General features: G+C 49.2%; 2 protein-coding genes across 4 annotated transcripts in view; both read left to right on the forward strand.

Moving 5' to 3' along the window:
• The first annotated feature begins 3,182 nt into the window (after positions 1–3,182).
• LOC121076819 (cholesteryl ester transfer protein) lies at positions 3,183–14,320 on the forward strand. The gene is made up of 16 exons (XM_040571421.1): positions 3,183–3,795; positions 4,614–4,728; positions 5,524–5,658; positions 6,193–6,263; positions 7,277–7,364; positions 7,465–7,534; positions 8,104–8,164; positions 8,795–8,886; positions 9,159–9,338; positions 9,763–9,813; positions 10,149–10,316; positions 11,203–11,270; positions 11,391–11,433; positions 11,519–11,588; positions 11,939–12,024; positions 12,141–14,320. The coding sequence occupies exons 1-16, from the start codon at positions 3,555–3,557 to the stop codon at positions 12,213–12,215; spliced, it is 1,614 nt and encodes a 537-aa protein (XP_040427355.1). The 5' UTR covers positions 3,183–3,554; the 3' UTR covers positions 12,216–14,320.
• Positions 14,321–15,065: 745 nt separating this feature from the next.
• Positions 15,066–19,989, forward strand: part of NLRC5 (NLR family CARD domain containing 5) — a 54,960-nt gene continuing 50,036 nt past the window's right edge. Inside the window, exon 1 of one of the 3 annotated variants that reach the window (XM_040571105.1) lies at positions 15,066–15,186. The gene's annotated coding sequence lies outside the window, so the exon portion shown is untranslated. Of the gene's footprint in view, positions 15,187–15,217; positions 15,354–16,887; positions 17,006–19,989 lie in introns of those variants that run through there. The other 2 variants (XM_040571107.1, XM_040571106.1) reach the window with 2 other exon arrangements.

Below are 19,989 nucleotides of genomic sequence, written 5' to 3' on the forward strand. Positions count from 1 at the left end.
GCTATTTTACATTTTCATGCTTGCAAGCACAACTGCAATGCGTGTTCAGATGTGGGTATGCTGTGCAGTTCCTCAAAAGCAGGCTGGTTGTGCAGGTGGTGACTGTCCACAGGGTGGCAAAGTGAGCAGCAGAATAAAACTAGCTTCCCTGGTGCTCAGCGGCAAAGCCAGGTGTGTGATGGCTCTGGAGACAAAGAGGAATGTCACCTGTGTGTCTGCAGCAGATGGAGACATCCCGATGGTGGTGCAGTTGCCCAGGAGAGTGTTACAACCTCCCTTTGTTTTTTGCCCAGTGATGTACCTCTTGCTGTTTGAGGCCAGTGGGATTTGCAGAGCTGTGTCCAAAGGAGGAGCTGGAGCTTAGAGCTCTTGGGCCAGCTGCAGGCCATCCCGTGGCTATTTCCCCACTGTCACAAACATGCTGACTGCACCTCATCACCTCATCCCAGCCTCTCTGGTTTACAGAGAGCTTTTGAAATGTTTGCTAGTGCGTCTGATTATTAAACGTTGTATAAAATAAGCCTGGTCCATAGCCAGGCTCACAAACTTGCAGTGAGGGGCTTGAGGTGAGCTGATGCTCTGCCTGCCAGGGAGGATTGAGCAAATGCTGGAGGATGATGCTTCTAGGCATGTCTTGTGATTGCTTCTTGACATGTGTTGCAGAGAAACCACCCAGATTTCTTATATTAGCACTGAAACTTGTATTTGATGCCTTTTTCAGCCTAGGTTTGGCAGGGCAGAGTCAGTGCTGAGAGACAGCTGGCTGCTCTTGCAACCTTCAACCCAGCTGTCCTCAGCCTAGGCTACCTGGGTGCCAGCATTTGTTTTATGGAGATCTTTATGGGTGGTGCTGGCAGGAAAAAGGTAGGTGGACTTTGGCATGATTTCATGGAAAATATGCAAGACTTCATTGTTCAGAAAGTATTAAAGGTTGTTTGCCTCCCAGGTGATGGTTTATCTCACAATTCACAAATGAGCTTGTGGTTTTATTTCCTGCGCAATGTTCAAGCCTGTTGTGGTAACAATTTCTGACTCAATTTATTTTTGAAGATGAATCTCTCCAACCAAAGACTCCTGCTGATGGGGACTGCCCACAACCCTGGATAATGCAAAAGATGCGCAACTGCAGTCTCCAAGGGCTGGTGCCGGACACTTGTTTGTCCTTTACCTACTCAGTGCTGGATCTGTATCAGGCAGGAGCAGCTGGGCTTGTGCTTTCCCTCGGGCCATCCTGGGGCTGAGCTGCTGCAAGAGTCCTGGAGGTGGTGCTGGAACCCATCTTGCTGACAGAGCAGAGCGTGGCCAGGCTACCTGGAAGGCTATCTCAGGAAGCAGCTGCAGGGTAACATTGAGCATTCAGGTCAATGCAGTGTAAAGATTAATGGCACCACCACAAACCTCTGGATATCGCAGGGGGGGAAAAACAACCCCAGTGTACAGCCCCCAGCCAGGTGGTGAGTGCACAGTATGTGCACAGCTTCCAGAGAAAACCTTAGGCAGCAAATACTTATCAAAACATCTTCCATCATTCCCTTTGCAAGCACTGTAACGGCAGCTTGGGAGTTTAACCTTTCTTCAGATTTTTAAACCTGCCCTGCCTCATGCTAGCGCAGCTTGGCCTTGTGTAGAGGGCAGGCAGGCTGTTCGGTTCCCCCTGTACTGGCCTCTACTCTGGTTACTCCAGGGCAGCGATGCTCATGGCACCACCACGCTCAGCATGCTTCTACTGTTGTAGGTGGAAACTGGCTTTTCCGTTCCAGCTGGAGGTCAATGCCCAGCAGTCCCCTGTCCTCGCCTGTCCTCCCCACAGGAGGTTAAGGAGGTTGCAAATGCCTCAGTTACCAGGACCAGCATCTTGGGTCTGGCTCCTCGCTCTTCTGCCCTTATGTGCCTTGGGCAGCAGCCCCTGTACCAAAATGCCTGCTTTTTCCTGTTCCTTTAGGCTGGTAGCGGTTCCTGCCCTGGGTGGAGGGGTGGCTGTGAACTCCTGGGTGCTGCTCTGCTCTCACGTATGGTGACTGACTGCACGTCCTGCTGTAAGCGTGGAGCAGGGCCTTCCTCTGCCAAAAGCTCAGTGAAGGATGCAGGCAAGGTGCTGCTGTCACACCCAGCAGCAGCAATCACCTCTGACGGCTGATTTAGGTGTCTTGATGCTTGAAGGAGTTGGCCATAGTGTGGCTGGAGGACCCCCCTGTGCCAGCCTTGGCTGCTGTCCTGGTGTCCCCCAGGGCTGCTGGGGACGCTGGTGGAGGCCGTGAGCTGAAGGACAGAAGCCAGAGCCGCAGCAAGAGGAAAGCCTTTTGAATCGAAATGACACATGAGCACAGGAGCTCGCCTTGCAATGGGTCCGTGCCTGTTGCAGCTTCCCTGTAAAGACAGCAGCGAGGATGCTGTGGGGGCTGAGATGAGGGCTCCGGGCTGTGACACAGGACTGCTGCTGCCAGATGCCTTTGGTACATGCTGCGTGCCACTGCCTTTACGTATGCTGCTAGCATTTGGTTGCCTGTTCGTATCGCAGCATCGGCTCACGGTGGGGAGCCTGTCCCAGGCCGCTGTGCTTCTGGTCTGGTCGGTGACCGCGAGTGCCTCCGGCAGGGTACCCAAGGCCGTTCACTTTCTCAACTCAGGAAGAAAACAAAGTGGCGGGGCGGGGGCCGCTGGACAGCAGGGCTCCCTGGAGGAAACGTGCTCACCCGCTACGGGGAGGATGAGGTGTCTGCCAGGGAGAGGACGGAGGCCGGTACCTTGCCTCACCCAAGGGGGCCGACTGCTCCCATCATCGCTAAGGTCTCGCCTTCCCTTTGCGAAAGATCCCGTGGGGGAACCCGTTTGTGGGAGTCTTACTGGGGAAATAACCAGGCTCTTTTTTTTTTTGGCCCTGGATCTCATTTTGTGGTTGGCCCCAGCACCGCAACAAGGTTCGGAGTCAGTGGTGTGCAGGGTGGGTATGCACCGGGAGCAGATTTGAATTTGGGTTTCTAAAGTTTCCTAAATAGCAGTGGAGGGGCTAGGTGCATGACAATGGGTTCATCCTTACCTGGAAGGCAGCAAACTAGAGGCAGTCCACAAATCCATCTGAGGGGCAGAAAGCCTCCCAGCCCTGTGCTCACGGAGCTCTGCAGGGTTGTGGTCTCACAGCAGCAGCCTCGGCGCAGCATGCCTCGATTTCCCCACTGTGCGCCTAAAATCGCGGGGTGTGTGGGGGGGTGGCTGATAATGCAGGCTGGTGTCTTTCAGAGAGCACTTTGCTGAGAAGTTGCTGCAGGAATACAAAACGTGGAACACTTCTGTGCAAAGAGCAAACGATGAGCTGGCTGGAGGCAGAGCGTGAAGCTGCCCCCTTGACTGTATCCCACCCCAGCTCCGTACCCAGCTTTCTCTACCACCTCCATGCAGCGTCCCCTGAGTTATGCCGTCCTGGCAGGAGAGCCACATCCTGCAGCCCAAGCGCCAGCTGCAGGAGGAAGGCAACGTGCAACTTGACGGGGGCTAAGGAAACTATAGGAAGATTAGGAAATGTGTGATGAGGTTTTGATAACTGGAGGAAGCAGGTCATGTCCTGCTTTGAACAAGCTGCGCTTGGAGGTATGAAAGCAGCCTTGGCCAGTCAAGAATCAGTCACTTCTCAGTGCTCTCTGCTCCGTCTGAGGATGCTCTGGGCTGGCAGGATGAGGCTGGGGACCGTCGGGATCTTGCTAGTGCTCGTCCATACAGCAGCAGCCTGCGAGTTTGGGCCAGTCCCTTACAGAGTCACGGGGATCGTCTGCAGAATGACCAAGCCCGCGGCATTGCTGTGTAAGTGCCCGCTGTGCGGGACTGCATTTTCCCCCCTCCATCAGGAGAAGTTAGTGATGGCAGATCAGCCAGGTGAGGGGATTTCTCGCTTCCCTGACTCTCAGGGAAACTGCTCTTCTGGCAAGGTGTGTTGTTATCTGCCTGGGAGCACGTTAAACCACAGGCACCTGGATGGTACGGATGGTACCACAGGCTGGTGGCACGGAAGATCTGGAGCAAACCAGTGATGGAATTTTTGTCTCATGGGAATCTTGCTTCTTGGGGATCAGTCTGCAGAAGGGTAGAAGTGAGGTTTCTCTACTGCTGTTTTTTTTTGTTGTTGTTTTTTTTTTCCCCTCTGTTTATTGGTTGTTTCTGTTTTTTCAAGGGTTTGGGGGTTTTGTGGGTGGGGGAAGAATTAGTACTTCTGCAAAAGGTGGGCACAGCTCTATCCCAGCCTCGCTGATGATAGTACGTGCATAAGAGTGGGTATTTCTGGAAGGAAAAATTCCTGCCCAAAACTTGTCCCCTGCCTAAGATATGTGCCTGAGGCTGGTACAGGCTGGATAATTTTAGGAAAATGGGTACAGAAAATTCAGTCTCAGAAGTTTTCTTTGGAGCCCCAGCAGCTGACTGTAATCTCTGCAAGCAGCAACAGAGCAAAGCACAAGGCTAAAGTCAATGGCTTGTGCTGTGCAAAGAGAAGAACAGCTTTGACCTTGCCAAAATATGCTGTGCTGGTACAGATGTGGCGTGTGCTTTAATCTCAGGTGCAGACCTGATTTTGCAGCTAGAAGAGGCTGCACTTTGCTATCTTTGCTCTTTTCTTTCACCAACAGTGAACCAGGAAACAGCACAGGTCATTCAAGCAGCGTTCAGAAATGCCAAGTTCCCAAACATCACCGGGGAAAGGTCCGTGCGGCTCCTCGGCAAGGTGGCTTATGGGCTAAGCAAGTGAGTATCACTGCGCCTCTGGGCTGAGGCACTGTGGGCTGGCGGAGCGCAGGGAACATTGGCCTGGGAAGGGAGCTTTGGTCTAGTAATTGTTTGAGAAAGCAAAGACAGAGATGCACTTTCTTATCTGTGCCTTTCAGACAAGTCATTTGCATGTGAAGGTTTAGGCTGTTCATGTTGTTTAAGAGCTTTTCCAGCTCCCTTGGAAGACAGCGAGGAGCCACAGAAGAGCAGGTCTCTGAAAACCAGGACAGGGAGTGCTGTCCCTGGGCTGGAAGGGGCTGTCCAGCTCTCAGGGCTGTTGTCGATAGATGGTGCCAAGGGCTCGTCCTGTGCTGAAACACCCATCAGCACAGTGTAGATTGGACTTGCTTTGTGACAAGGACAGCTGGGTTTCACAGTGTTACTAACAGGGGGGTTATTTGGAAATGACAAAAGCAATGATGCAAACATGGGGTAGATTTGGCTGCTACTGAAAAAGAGCAGTGCAATAAAATAGAGGTTTTTACGAAGCACATTGCTGTGTGTTTCCAGCTTCAAGCATTCAAGCGATCCCTACATGTGTATGGAAGTGTGTAGCAGGGGAGGAGCCGTGCACTGAGGCTGAGTGAATGCAGCCTTGCAGCAGTGTGCAACCCCTTTGCTCTGCCAGAGCTCCCTAGTGCTTCCCAGGGCTGGCACAAATCCCTCAGAAACCTCAGGAGCAAACCTGTTTCACCCAGTCATAGAAAGTGCCCACGGGGCACAAACTTTTTTTTTTTTCCTTTTTCTTTTTTTTTTTTTTTTCATTTTTAGCATCCAGGTCAATGATTTGTCCATAGAGCAGAGTGAGGTGGAACTCAAGGAAAACGATGCCATTGACATTGCCATTAAAAATGTGACGGCCTTCTTCAAGGGCACCCTGACCTACGGCTACGCTGGGGCCTGGTTGTAAGTACCCGGGGGCTGAGCACCACAGCCCTGGATTCTGCCACGGCTCCCAGGCAGAGGCAGCCCACAGCATGGGTGAAGGTAGAGGGGCCGTACTCCTCTGGCTCCCTTTGCAAGGCAGTATTTTATATGCCAGCAGTGCTGCTTACCCCCATCACTCTTTTTCTCATGTCACTTTTTGCCTTTCTGTCCCCACCATTGCCTCTTACATGAGATGAAAGGGCTAAAATGTACAAGTTGACTTTTTCCCTCCCCATCGTTGCTCTGTAAATGTCATCTGTGTGCAGTACAAATGGCCTTAATGCTCCCAGTCTCTTAAGTGGTGGCTTGCAATGGTTTAAAGCCAGATTATTTGAGGTGGGCTGCTGCATGCCAGGGTACAAGGCATGTCCTCATAATTTTGCACACCATGGTACAAGGAATGATGTAAAAGGTGCTACGAAAGGAACCTGCCCTGTGGCTAGAGTGCAGTCAGGAAAAGCTGCTCCCACATGCGTGTGCCGTTGATAAATCTCCTCTCTTCTGCCCTTACAGCCTACAGCTTTTTCATTCAGTTGATTTTGAAATTGAGTCTTCCATCGACCTCCAGATAAACATTAAATTGAGTAAGTAACAGCTGGGGACCACGAGCCATAGGGACCTTTGCACAGTTGTTTCCACCCAAGCCGCAGCCGGGGCTGGGAGGGGCAAGCAGGGGCCGGCTCCATGCACCTCGGTGGGGACCAGGTGGCACCTGCCTCTGCCACCCTGCACACCAGGCTGGAGACAATGTGGCCCTCAAAGAGCTGGTAATCTTAACTGCCCAAGAGGGGGGAGCTGGTACAAACCATTTCAGCAAGGTAATGCTGGGCCGCACCAACACGAAGTGAAGAACTGCCTGGCCTTCTGGAGTGTCTTCAGGATCAGCTATTCATCTCCTGCAGTTCGAGATGACTTGAAAAAAAAAAAAAACATTGGGATGTTTCAAATGAGTTTGCCAAATTATGGCTTTGTTGCAGGAGGCTTGCACATCTGTACAGTCCGCTTTTTCAGCTGTCCCTAGGTCAGGCCCAAGGAGTGCTCAGGGAAATGAAGTGTTGTCTTTGGGAAGGTTGATAGTACAGGGCTTCCACCAAAAGGGAACACGCAATCCATACTCCTCCACCTCCCGTAAGGAGTGAGAGGGATTTGGATTACTACATGTGCATCGAAACGCATTTCCTGTCTCTGGTAAGCTCCTGGGGAAAGCAGCATGAAGCCACATATATTGCAGTATATTGCAATTTCCAAACTTTTTGCAATATGACTTAACCCGCTCCCCGCTCTGGGTTGTGGGCGGCATGCAACTGTCCGGGTTCTGCTGAGTGATGTTAGGACACAACCAAGTCCCCGACTGTAGGACTTGGCGAAGCTGTGCTGGACTCTGGCAGCTGAGAGCAGAAGCCTCCCTCTGCATGCAAAGTATCCCCACCTGCCCCTACTCTGCAGGGTCCCGGATCTTTTGGAAACCTCCATCAGGAGGTGCAGGGAGCTCTGACAGTCCTCCTGCAGCTCCAGGTCAGCGGTGTCTGCTAAGCGTACTCCTCTCTGTCTCAGGAGTAAGTCAGCTAGTTCTTTTCTTTTTCCTTATCCCGTGCAGTGTGCCAGGAGGACCAGGTGGCTGCTGATGCTTCAGACTGCTACCTGTCGTTCCACAAACTGACACTTCACCTCCAAGGAGACAAGGAGTGAGTCTGGTCCCCTCCAGAACAGGGACTCACATGCTCAGCCACTGGTCCCGCTGCGGGACCGCTGGCTCTCCCTGACCATGCTCCCTGTCTCCCGCAGTCCAGGCTGGTTGAAGCAGCTCTTCACAGATTTCATCTCCTTCACTTTGAAGTTTGTTCTCAAGAGAGAGGTAATATGGAGGAAAGGTTGGCTTGTGCTACATGTTCCTCTGTTCATATATGCCTGCAAGATAATAGCAACACACTTAGTGACAAATAAAAAAAGAAAAAAAGGCTGTGCTGACCGTGCCGGACCCTGACTGCCAGCCCCCAGATCTCACTGCGATGTCCAGCTCTGCCTCAGCTGCCCAGAGAGCCCCTCCTGGCCAAGGTGCCACCGGAGGTGGCCGTGTCCCCATCCCACAGTGGGCTCTGATTCCCTCCCAGCCCAAACCTTCTTCTGCTACAAGTGTGACTCGGAGGCTCAGGTTGTGCTGGAGCATGTGGAGGAAGGACAGGCTCAGCAACACCTGCCTACACCACCATGGGGCTTTGTCCATACCCCTGTGAGCCCTTCAGGCCTCCTTTCCAGAGGAGTGGATTGCAGGGAGCAGGTTTGAACTCCACTGCCACCAAGTGAAAAGAGTGTGGTTGTGCCAATATGACATTATCACTCAGGAGACTGTGGGTCATGCCTACAGACATTGCACAACCCCAAATCCACCTTCCCCTTCATTTTTTCTTTTCTTTCCTCTTGTAGGTGTGCAAAGAGATCAATTTTCTTGCCCAGGTGCTAGCCAATTTTGTACATGACCTAGCAGGTAACTATCCTTGTTTTTCTGCTTGCTTTCTTTACATATAGCTCTTAACGTTCGAGCCCCAGCAGGGCAGTAACCACATCCACCAAAAAAATCTATTGAAAAGTCTGTATGGGATGCCAAGCTCCCAGACAACAGCAAAATAAACCTTGGCGATCTTATGCTATGATTTTCTACACCAGGTTGATGTTAAGGGTGATTGCACTGGTTCAAAGACGTTTCAGTTCCTAACGTATTTCTCCTTCATTATTTAATGATGAGAGGTGCAGGATAGCTGCAGGAGTGATGTTAGTTAGTACAGGAGCATGCTTTGGAAACTAGGGCTGAGATATTGCAGCATCTATCGACCCGCAGAAGATTTTTTGACAGTTCCTAGTCCCAAATGTCACGGAAAAGTGGCAAAGTGTAAAACTGAGTAACTATCTCTGTGTCCCAGTGGAGAAAGTAAACCACAGAGAGCAGTGGAAGGATCAGCACTAGCAGTCAGAGGAGTGGGACCCCCCGTCCCATCCTTGTGCACGTTCCTCTTGTAACTCCCCAGTCACCTTCTGCAGCAAGCCCTAAAAGAAAATGTTGCAAGTTCTGCTTAAAGTGATATTTCCAATGTGAGCTTTTTGTGTTTTATTCTGGCAGCAAATTTTGTTCGGGATGAGGATATCGGACTTGATATCTCCCTTGCATCAGATCCTTTAATAAAAGCAAATTACCTAGAATCACATCACAAGGTAAAGTAACCCAGGCTCAGAGACAAAAGGTTTTCTGCTCATGGTGTTAGCTGCAGGGCTGGGAGGGGCTGGCTCCTCACTGCAGGCAGTGCTTCTGTGCTGCACCCAAGGGTATCTGCAGCATGGGCTAATCGCAGCCTTACAGCCAGCCAAGCAGCTCGTTCTCTGCTCTGAGTCCAGCCAGCCAGCCCTTCACCTTGCGATGACTAGTGGAAGATGAAGGTGTTGACGGGTCATGTTTCCCTGCCACATGTCCTTGCTTTCTTTTAAAGGGCCTTGTCATGTACAAGAACTACTCTGATGTCTTCAGTGACTCTGTTTACTCCCCATCACTGCTCACCGAGTCCCGAATGCTCTACTTCTGGCTGTCTGAACACATCCTCAACTCTCTGGCTTCGGCAGCTTTCTTAGATGAACGCCTGGTGATGACCATCAGTGGGAAGAAGTTGCAGGTGACTTTCAGGGGTGGTTCCCTCCTTACCATTACATAGCACTGTATTTTGGGGGGAGAGTAAAAATTCCCTAAACTTTGGTTTTTGGTGAATGCTGATTTCTGTAGATTGAAATCCACAGCCAGTCACTACACGTGAACCTGATCAGAAACGGGTACCTTCTTAGCAAGTACATGCTACCAGGTAGTGCTATCCCTTAGAGTGATAACATCGGCTGATAGAAAACTTCTTTTCCGAGTTGTAAAGTGACATGAATTTATGTAGGAGTACTGAGGTAGAAAGGGGGTGAATTCAGGAGAAACCATTCCTCTGGACATGCTGCAAGCCACACATCCATGCTCTGCCCCATCCAGGCTGGACTGGGGCTAACCATAACCTCCTCTTACATTTTTTTTTACAACCTGTTTCTGGTTTGTTTCTGAAGGAGCTGTTTGAAATTGAAGACACTGAAGTGCAGCAGAAGGCGGTGCAGTTGGTAACTTTTGATTCTATTCAGAGCATTTTGTCAAAAAAAACTTTTCAAATTGATTCATTTAAACTGTAACATCTCATGTCCTTCCCTCAACAACTTAAGAGTTTTGGCTGATGGTGAAATGAGGGGTTGAAGCAGAAGTTGTTGTGCTTTTTGAGGATTTCTCCACCCTCCATGTTGACACAGCTTCACTGAAACCCATCTGAGCCGTTGGGCTTAGAACAAGTGGAGGAGGAGTTGGGAACTATAAAGCGGACGTAGATGTGTGGCAAGGTTTTATGAAATTGGGAAGCAGCATGGCAAAAACCTTACTCTTCTCTTGCTCTTTATTTGACCAGATTTTTCAAGGCACCTCCTATAATGATTCTGTGGCCAAGGTGTGGAGTCTCACCCATCCCGAAATCTCTCTCCAGCCTGAAGGGACAGTCGTGAAGTCCTTGGTAGCAGTGGAGATCAACATCTTTCCCCCAGGAGAAGAGTCCCTGATGGTTCTGTACATGGAGAAGGTCTGTCCTTGCTTCTCCTGGCTGTGAAGACCTTTGGAAAAGCTCTGTCCTGAGTCTGTACCACTCTGGGTGCTCGGGGACAGTAATAACTAGGAACATTTTGGAAAGGGGGTGGTGGCTAACCCATGGGAAGCGGAGAAGGCGTATCAATTTCTTTCACCACAACAGTCTCTCCCTGTGACATTTGGGGCTGGGAATGATGATAGTGACCCTGTTGGCTCAATGTCTCTATTACACCAGCCCACTGTTGGTATGCAAGGTGGTAAGAGCAGCAACACAAAGCCCTGGTGAGTCCCTATTAAACACCACATCGGACACGGTGAAACTCCTTTAACTGCGGTATTTTAGGAGAGAATGAAAAGCACCATGGGAATGTATTTATTCTGAAATCTCCTAGTTTCCCAAATCTAGCTCTAGCCTCTGCCTAGAGGATGGTTGCCTCTGAAAGAGAAAATACAGCTGTGAAAAATGCAAAGCTTTTCCTCTGTGTGCCTGTGTGAAAGTTTCTGGTTACGTTGTTTTACCCCAAAGTGCTTTATACTGAATGTAAGGAGGTAGCAAAAAAATGCCAACACCCTTGCTGTAATTGTAACATGACAATAAGACAGTATGCTTGTGCAGCCTTGTAATTATGGGCTGGTATGGGCACTAAATGCTGCACAAAAGCAAATCACTGTCTGAGGGTAGACCAGACTCTTTTCGAGGAGTTGTGGCATACAAATGGAGAAGGAAAACATAGACCTCCCCTGGTAATAATATCTGGAGGTGAAGCCAGAACGATGTTAAACTCTGGCTTATAGCAAGTAAACCAGAATTTCCAGATAAGACCTCTCAGCTGTAAGGCAAGTGGAGCTACATCTAAATGTCACTGTTCATCTTTGTGCAGGAAATCACGGTCACTATACAAGCTGCCTATGCAGAAAAGAAACTCATTTTGCGCCCTTTGGATTCCAGGTCAGTACTGAGGTTTCCTGAGTGTTCCATTGCTCCTTTTAGCCCATGTCTGAAAGCAGCACAAAAACATTTCTGCAGCTCTTCTTGACCTTTTTTTGCCCTTTTTTTCCTCCCCTTCAGGACAGAGTTTAAAGTCTTTAAATGCACAGCTGATCCAAGTGAGGTAAGTCCTAAGCAAGTATTCTTTAGGCCATTTGTTGCTAAACTACAACTTGAAATTTTTTTTTTATCAATTGTATGACTTTCAGGATGACCAGTCCATAAGAAACTTCCTGCAGAAAATGATCTCAGTTGTTGGGATCCCAGAAGTGATTTCAAGTGAGTTTTCCCTTCAAGGAAGTGTCAACATACTTTGTAAAGCATCTATCATCAGATCTTCTAAACCTGTGTACTGAAGAATTACAGTGATAATCCTCACAGCCTGGGGTGCTTGAGGAACATTTCACATAAATGGTGCAAGTTTCTGTTACATTCACGTGGGAAATAGGAAAAGTTTCACCTTTGTAAATGGCTGGGATATAGGAAAATTAGTTTTCCATCAGGCTGAAGGTCATGGGGCGTTGGGGCACAATTAACTTTTGGCAACAGGCAGACAAGGTCACAGTACATGATGAGCAGCAAGCCAGGACAGCTGTAACCATAGCTGGATGGTTTTACTGATTCCATAGGGATTGAACCAGCTTTGACCTCACTGATGAACAGCAAAGGGCTTCATTTATTTGAGATCAGAAATCCTGAGATCATCACAAGAAAGGTAAGCAGAGTTCAGAAATACCTGGCTCTTTAACCCTTCCTGGGAGTGTGGTAGTAATAACATAATACTAATATGTGTAATACTTATATAATACTTTTTTCTCCCCCCTTTTTTAGGGATACCTAATTGTACAACTTGACTTTAGCTTCCCAAATCATTTGCTGCTTGACTTTCTTCAGAAAAGATTTTAGAACTGGTCTCTTCTTGAAGGAGTGTAGGAAATTGTGTACAAACAGCGATTGCATGTGAAATGATTAAAAGACAAGCTGACTTAAATCGGCTTCTGCTGATTTTTTTTCTTTTTCCGAGAAATGCTCCAGTTTCTGTGCAATTGTATATCCACTAAGCAAAGATCTTGAAGTCTGCACCTCCACACATGCTACTGTTTCAGGATCTTTAAAGGAGATCCTGAGGAGCTTACAAGTAAGGGTTGAATTCTTAAAGGCCATTGGCACTGGGGTAGCACTCAGAGAAGCCAGCAGAAACAGGCTTTACCAATCGTTTGGTATCTCTCCTGTTACATTTTGGAAACCTAGCACCTTTTGTGCTGATTCTGTGGGTTTTTTTTGTTTGTTTTGTTTTGTTTTGTTTTTTGGGTGGGTGGGTTGTTGTTGTTGTTTTTGTTTTTTGGCTCAACCATGAGCCAAAGAGTCCATGATTTTGGCATACTTCAGCTATTCACATGACGTTACCAAACTGTAAGTAAGCTCAGAAGCAGTGATATTACAGTGGTATAGCTGAAGACAGTGGAATGTGAATTTGGAGAGCAGTTTAATAAGAGATCTCATGTCCTGGCTACTTTCTTTAGAGTCCAAAACATGGTGCAGAGCTCTGGGCAAATCATGTTCATGTTGTGGGGGTACTGGCCAAGCAAACTTAACAAAAGTAATAAAAATGGTAAGGAAGCCAAAGAGATTATAAGAGAAAGTGTAAGTATCTATTCAGACAGCAGGTTCCTGTTTCTTTCTACTGCAATACAATGATTAATCTGAGGTGGCTCAGTTATTTTCCTGTATCAATTCATGTTTCCTTTCTTTAATATTCATCTCATTATTTGGAAGACAGCTCAAATGACAAATATAAGAATGTAATGATCATATTAACAAAGGCAGAGGATGACATTCTCTTGTTCCAGCCTGATGTGGAAAAGGAGGCCAGGACATCTTCCACGTACCAATTTTATAGTTTGGTCCATGGCACCCAAAGGAGGTTATCATAAAATCATAGAACAGCTTGGGCTGGAAGGGACCTTAATGACCACCCAGTTCCAACCCCCCTGCCATGGGATGGGATGCCACCCACTAGATCAGGTTGCCTAGGGCCTCGTCCAACCTGGCCTTGAACACCTCCAGGGATGGGGCATCCACAGCTTCTCTGGGCAGCCTGTGCCAGTGCCTCACCACCCTCTGAGTGAAGAATTTCCTCCTAACATCTAATCTAAACCTCCCCTCTCTTAGTTTAAAACCATTCTCCCTTGTCCTATTGTTATCTTACTCCAAGATCAGATGGAGCATTGGGCCTCAAACAGCTGTGTCCACAACAGGAACCGAGTGATGTGAAAGGTGTGACGCTGTGGTGTGGCAAATGGTGGCTTTGAAGGTTCCCCAGTGAGATAGGGAACAAGGTAAAGGATGTTGATTTTGCAGGTTTTAGCTAATACAGCTGTTTGTTGCATATCAACCACAAGGACAGGACTGAGACAGGGAGTATGCTGTCAGGATGACCCTAAAGACAAGGGAGGGAAAGGCTGCATGCATACAGGTAATAGAACCAGCAAGAACTGGATTGGACTGTTGAAGTCTGTCAGAGAAAGGAAGGGTCAGAAGTTTAGCAGCGAGGAAGATTTCTGACCTTCACCAAAAGACCACCAGAGTATGCCAGATGACCACCTAAGGACTCTACGCATATACAAACAGGGGTGGGAACCTATGTTAATGAGTCTGTGGAGACCTAATGAATATGCAAAAACACAAAATGAAATGAAATGAATATGTATATGTGCCATTGACATAAGCACAGTGCCAATAACCCTGTGTGTGTTAGGCGGAGCAATCTGCCACACAGCTGGTGCCGTAATAAAGACTACCTGCTTAATAACTTTGGTTATTGAGTTTTCAGTGTGTCACCAGTAGAGGTGGCAACTTTCCACCTCCCTCCACCAGGCCCACTGCCTCTGCCGGCAGGTTTGGTACTGGCCAAAGGCTGGTGGTCCGTGCTTCCTCCTGCTGGAAAGCTTTCCAGAGGTGATGTTTTCCCACTCTCCATGACCATGGGGAAAAAATTTCTGACAAGCTGGAGCCATCTGCTCTTCTCGAATGACAACCCATTAAAGTGACAGAATCACAGAATCATCTAGGTTGGAAGAGACCTCCAAGATCACCTAGTCCAACCTCTGACCTAACACTAACAAGCCCTCCACTAAACCATATCACTAAGCTCTAAATCTAAAGGTCTTTTAAAGACCTCCAGGGATGGTGACTCAACCACCTCCCTGGGCAGCCTATTCCAATGCCTAACAACCCTTTCAGTAAAGAAGTCCTTCCTAATATCCAACCTAAACCTCCCCTGGCGCAACTTTAGCCCATTCCCCCTCGTTCTGTCACCAGGCACGTGGGAGAATAGACCAATCCCCACAGAGTAGAGTACCCCCATAGAGCAGAGTGACAAGTACTAATCAAAAAGAAATGGCTGAAAAGGCACCCTTTTTTTTTTTTGGCCGTGGAGGTGCCTCGCCCTGCTGGCGGGTGCCAGCTGGGGACATGGGGTGTGAGGGCCGAGCCAAAACAGTCACCCTGTGTGGGGAGCAGGCGCTCCACTGCTGAGGGAAGGAGCCCGAGGCAGCCAGCCCTCTTTCCCACTGCCTCCACCACAGGGTGGTCGACGGTGAGACTGCCGCCCTCGCCGCCAGCCCCTCCACAAAATGGCGGCCCGACGCTGCCGGGCGGCGAGGGGAGCCTGGCCGCGAGCCGGCAGTGAGGGCTGTGCCGAGAGCCGCGCATCGCCGGGGCCGGACCTGGGGTGGAGCCGCAGTGCCGGCCCCACGTGCTTTCCTGGAAAAGCCGCTTCCCCGCAGCGCGGCGGTTTCGCTTTCGGGGCTGCCGCAGCGGGGCAGCCCAGAGCTCACGCCGCGATGCGAGCGTGCAGGGCAGGGCAGACGACCAGGTGAGTGCTGCGGGAGGGCTGCCCCGCGGCCCCGGGAGGGAGAAGGGGGGATCGTTGGGGTGTCGCAGCTGCGCTCTCCCTTCCTCATCCCTGTGTGGGGTCCTGGGTGCGGTATCCGCTCCCCTCGTGTGTGGCAGCATCGTGTGAGGGCGGAGGTGTCGTGCTTGGTGGGTACCCGTGGCTTCAAGTTGGGGAATGGCGAGGGGCTGGTGCCCACCGTGGCTTCCAGCTCGGCTCCTCGCCACGTTGGCAGCACATGGGCCATCCGGAGCAGGGGCGAGTGTCGGGGCACATGCGTCCTCTGGTAACTCCTGTCCCTTTGTCCTGTCGCAGCATTGTCTGTGACTGGAAAGGTGTCGGGGCAGAGCTCCTGGCCAGCGGCTGCGGGGATCCCAGTCCAGCCCCAGCTAGTTCCTGGTGGTCTGGGGGCTTGGGGGCCTGGGCTGGCCCCTTGCTTTCCCCTCTCCAAACCTGAGGTCAGACCTGCTGCTAGAAGTGGCTTTTGTTCTCGGGTCCTCCCAACCCCTTTGGGTCAAGCTTCCTTTCTTGGGAGTGCACTGTGAGGAAAAGTGTGTCAAAGTGACGCGTTCTGTAAGTACTAAAATCAGTTACTTAAGCAAAAAAAAAAAAAAAGAAAGAAAACAAGTGTTGCAGTTTTTGCAAGCCAGAGCAACGTATCAGAGTCAGAGAAGCATGAGATAAGGGATTTTCGAGCACGTAACTGCCGGTTTGCAGGAAGAAGGTTTGGTCCCCTTGCACTGCTAGGCCGCTCTGCGTGTTGGTAGTCCTGCAGTAACTTCTGTCCTGGCTGACACCAGCCAGGATTTCGTGGGAATTGCTGTGTGGGGCAGAGAAGGGAGATGGGGCCGTGCGCTACCCATCGCCCCCCCTGCTGCTCCTCGGCTCGGGCGCCCGCTCCCCTCCAGTCCCCTGTGAGCGCCTGTCTTCTGCCGCACTGTGCTCGAGGTATGGCAACCAGAACAAGCCTTCATGTCCCGAGTTGCAGGTGTTGCTGAATCTGTGTTTGTTTTTTTTTTTTTCCCAATAAGTGTACTTGAGACAGTGTTGTGTGCCACCTTGCCTCGTCCAGGACTCTGCTGCGGACTGCATCTGGTTTTCCATGGTAGCTTCTCAGGGCCCAGGCAGGCTGGCTTTCTCTGGCACATAGAGGGATTTTAATAGTACCTTGTTTGTCACCATATATGTGGCCAGATCTGTATCTCTCCGTGCACACACAGAAACATGGAATTTTTCTTCAACTCATCCATTCTCACATATTATATTCTCACTTAAACCTGGTCCAAAGGAAATACAGGTCACCTTTTTTCTCTTAGGTACGATGCAAATGTTAAATAAATGTTTTTCCTTATGCCAGAATAATCAGACCTATTCACTTAAATAAAAATATCTCTGTTGCAAGAGCCTTAACCAAACCAAGTAAGAGCTTACTCCAGTGAGAACGTTTGCCCTCAAATCCGATTTATTTGGAGCAATCCCTAAATATTTTACCTAAATTATCATCCAGCTATAGATTTTAGAATAGGATAATAATCCTTGGTTGTTTTTGTTGGGTATTTTGCATCATCTGTTTGGTTTTTTTTAATCACAGTTGAGAAGAGGTGGGGTTGGGGAATTCCTGGCTCTTTTTACTTTCATTTTGTACGCTGTCTTTTACTCACCAAGTCCCAAAAGACACTGAAAGGCATTGTGCGTTGTGAGAGTAGTGAATTCAAGGCAGTGGACATTGTCCCCCAGCTCCCTTGTTTTTTGATTCCCCCTTGATTTTCAGTGCTGCTGCTGCTCCATTTCTGGGCTTTTGGTGAGTAGCACATGCTACTCAGAGCACGCAAGAAGTTAGTAGACTTGCAACAGGGAACTTCACATTTCAGTTTTATTTTTCGTATCTGGGAATGGTGTGAATGCCAAGGTGCGTGTTGGGGGGGGTATTTTTGCATTGTGTTTTAGTGGGGTTTCTGCCGATGCATTGTTTTCTGGCTCTTGGGAGGATAGTTTTGTACTTCCTATCGAGCTGAGAGGCATTTTACTGTAGGTTGCTGCCCATCATTTCTGGTGGTCTGGTGATAGTAGTAGAGCTGTGGGATATAGTATTTGCGTTCATCTGACTTTTCAGGGTTGTTTCGTCCTTCAATACGAGTCTGTCGTTAATTCATGTGAGTCTGTTCTTTGTCTGAATGACTTACGGTTGTCATTGGTGTTAAGGTCTGATTTTTTTATTTTAATTTTTTAATGTGGTGTTATTAAGCAGATAGTTTTTCTATCGTATTGGGAATAAAGTCAGGGCATTGCTGTCTACACATTTCTAGTTTGTGGCCAGAGAATGCGCAAAATGACAGTCACTAGTGTTAACTGATCAGGCTACTGGATTTAAAGTTTGCTGTGCAGGAAGTCCTGTCGTTTTGCAGCTTGTTTCAAGTTTCAAATGGCAATTTAAATTTGAAACATTTATATTTTGTCTTTTTAAGCTTTCCAGTTGGAACATGGTTTTCTTTGTATGTTTTAAGTGATAGGAATAGTGTTCTTTGTATAGTTGATAGTGTAAAATAAGTTTCGTAGTAAAACATTTTGAGTGAAAACTTGCAGAGTCATTCCTAGTAAGATTCACAGTTTTTCCATTTTTTGCATCACGGAAAAAGTCCAGGGAGAATGCTGATTCTAGCTAAGCTCAAGTTTCTTGCCATTTCATCAGGATTTTTTTGTTGTTGTTTTCATTAGAATATGAATGACAGGCATTAGAGTATTTTTACAAATTGGTATGTTTGCCCCCATTTTGATGGATCCCAGAGCCTCCTCACATTTTATGTAACGCATCTCGAAAGCATGATCTGGAATGGGAACCCAGATGGTCTTTTTTTTCAGTGATGCTGCATTATCTCATTTTATGAGGATATGCACAATAGCCAACCAGTGTCACAGTTGTGACTTGAAGAGTCAGAGGTTAGTAAAAGAGCATACAGTATCATTGGCTTTGCTCTTACCAAGTGTCTGCTTGGCTTTCGGAGCACAGGAATGGAAGAGACCAGCTAGACCTTTCCCGCTCTCTTAAACTTGAGCGGGACGAATGGCTTGAGCAGTTCGATCTCGCGTGCGTCAGCCTGGAGCCCTGCTCTTTGCTCCTGGGTGCACGCCATGCCCAGCAGCGAGCTGGGAGGTGATGTTCTCCCCGTGCCACGTCCCCAGGGAGCGGCAGGGCTCTGCTGTGAGGTCGCTCTGGCACCAGCATAACTCCCCGATGAATTCAGTTCTCCCTGATGGAAAGAGAGGAGACTCTTCCACCAGAGTAGAGTGCCTTTCTGTCTTCCACTTCTCTTTGAGTTCCCTGCTCTGCTGCACAGAAATCTCCCACTTTCCTCCTTGGCTGGGTCAAGAAGAAGGCAAAAATAAACAGCCTGAAAGCCTGTGGCTTACATTTAACAAAGACACCAGCATGATCAGAGTGGAGGGCTGGACGCTGGCTAAGGTGGGCTCCCCAGAATGGCTCCCACCTGGTGGTGGTGAGGTGGCTGCTTGCTCTTGGGTTGGGAAGGTGGTTGCTCAAGAAGCGACACCAGGGAATGGCATCGCATGCACCATGTTGGATTGATGAGGAAAATAAAAATGAGGAAAAACCCAACAAAATGCTTCTACTCAATAGCGTTACCAGCTCTTTGCCTTTGTGCTGAACTAGGTTGGCCACTGTCCCGTCCCCACTCCTCTGCGTACCCACTTAAACTCAGACCTCCTGGGACACACTGCTGCTTGGTTTCGGGGCCTTCTCTCAAACCCAGGTTTTTGCATGTGCAGAGTAGAAGGCAGAAGGAGGATGCTCGTCTTAGGGCTATAGGTAGCCAAAGTCTGATGCTAAACCGTGTCAGTGGCTAGAAGCTGGAGCTCTTTGACTCACTTTCTTTGTTTTGCTGTCACCTTCCTTTGCCACCGTGCCCTCAGCCCGGAAACAGAACAGTTGCAAATGCAGACTCCCTGGGGCTCGTGGGAGATGTGGGGCTCCTTGCACGACGGACATCCATCAGTGTGATGGTGCAAGACTGGGCATGGGCCAATGTCTCATTTGCCCCGACCCAGAGGGCGTTCCAGCAACTGGGGGTATTTTTCCCACACCAAACATATTAGCATGCAGCAGTCTCGGACCTGGAGGGACTATCCTCTCCAGATAGCCAGGGAGTCAGCGGGGCTTCTGTTTCTCAGCCATTCAGCAAAGATGGTGATGGTAGTTGCAGCTGGAGCTGGCTTTAGACATCAGTGTAGGCAGCTTTCCCGGCAGCAGGTTGCTGGGCGTAGTGCAGTGGCATGGTCCTGAAGGTGCCTTAGCCTGTGCCAGGGTGTTTGGAGGCATGCAGATGGTAATCTCTTTCCGCGTTCCTTTGCCTGCAGTTGCAGTGGATGGACTTCAGCCAGTGCCATCCCCAGTGCAGGGAGAAACAGCTCCCTTTGCTGGCTCTGCTGAGAGGCCTGGGGATGGCACAGGAGATGGTTTCAGCCCCCTGCACCTGAACAGCTCTTGAGAGAGCTGTGTAGCCTCAGGAAATCAGCTTTTCACAAGCTTTCTGGTGTGACTGCCTGACTTGAGCAAGCTGTTGCTGCTCTGCATCGCCTTCTGTGGAGGGGCTGGCAGCAGCAGGTTGACAGAGATGACCAGCTCCAGTCAGGCAGTGACACCGAGAAAGCTGTGATTCCCTTGAAATGTTCCTATAAAGCTAGTCTTCTTCACTTGCATCTTGCACAAAACTGAGTCCTGTGTTTTCGTCATACCAGTAGTAGATCCTCAAATGTTCCGACGTCGTGGTC

The sequence above is a fragment of the Cygnus olor genome, chromosome 12, assembly GCF_009769625.2.
Source record: "Cygnus olor isolate bCygOlo1 chromosome 12, bCygOlo1.pri.v2, whole genome shotgun sequence".
Taxonomy (NCBI): Eukaryota; Metazoa; Chordata; class Aves; order Anseriformes; family Anatidae; genus Cygnus; species Cygnus olor.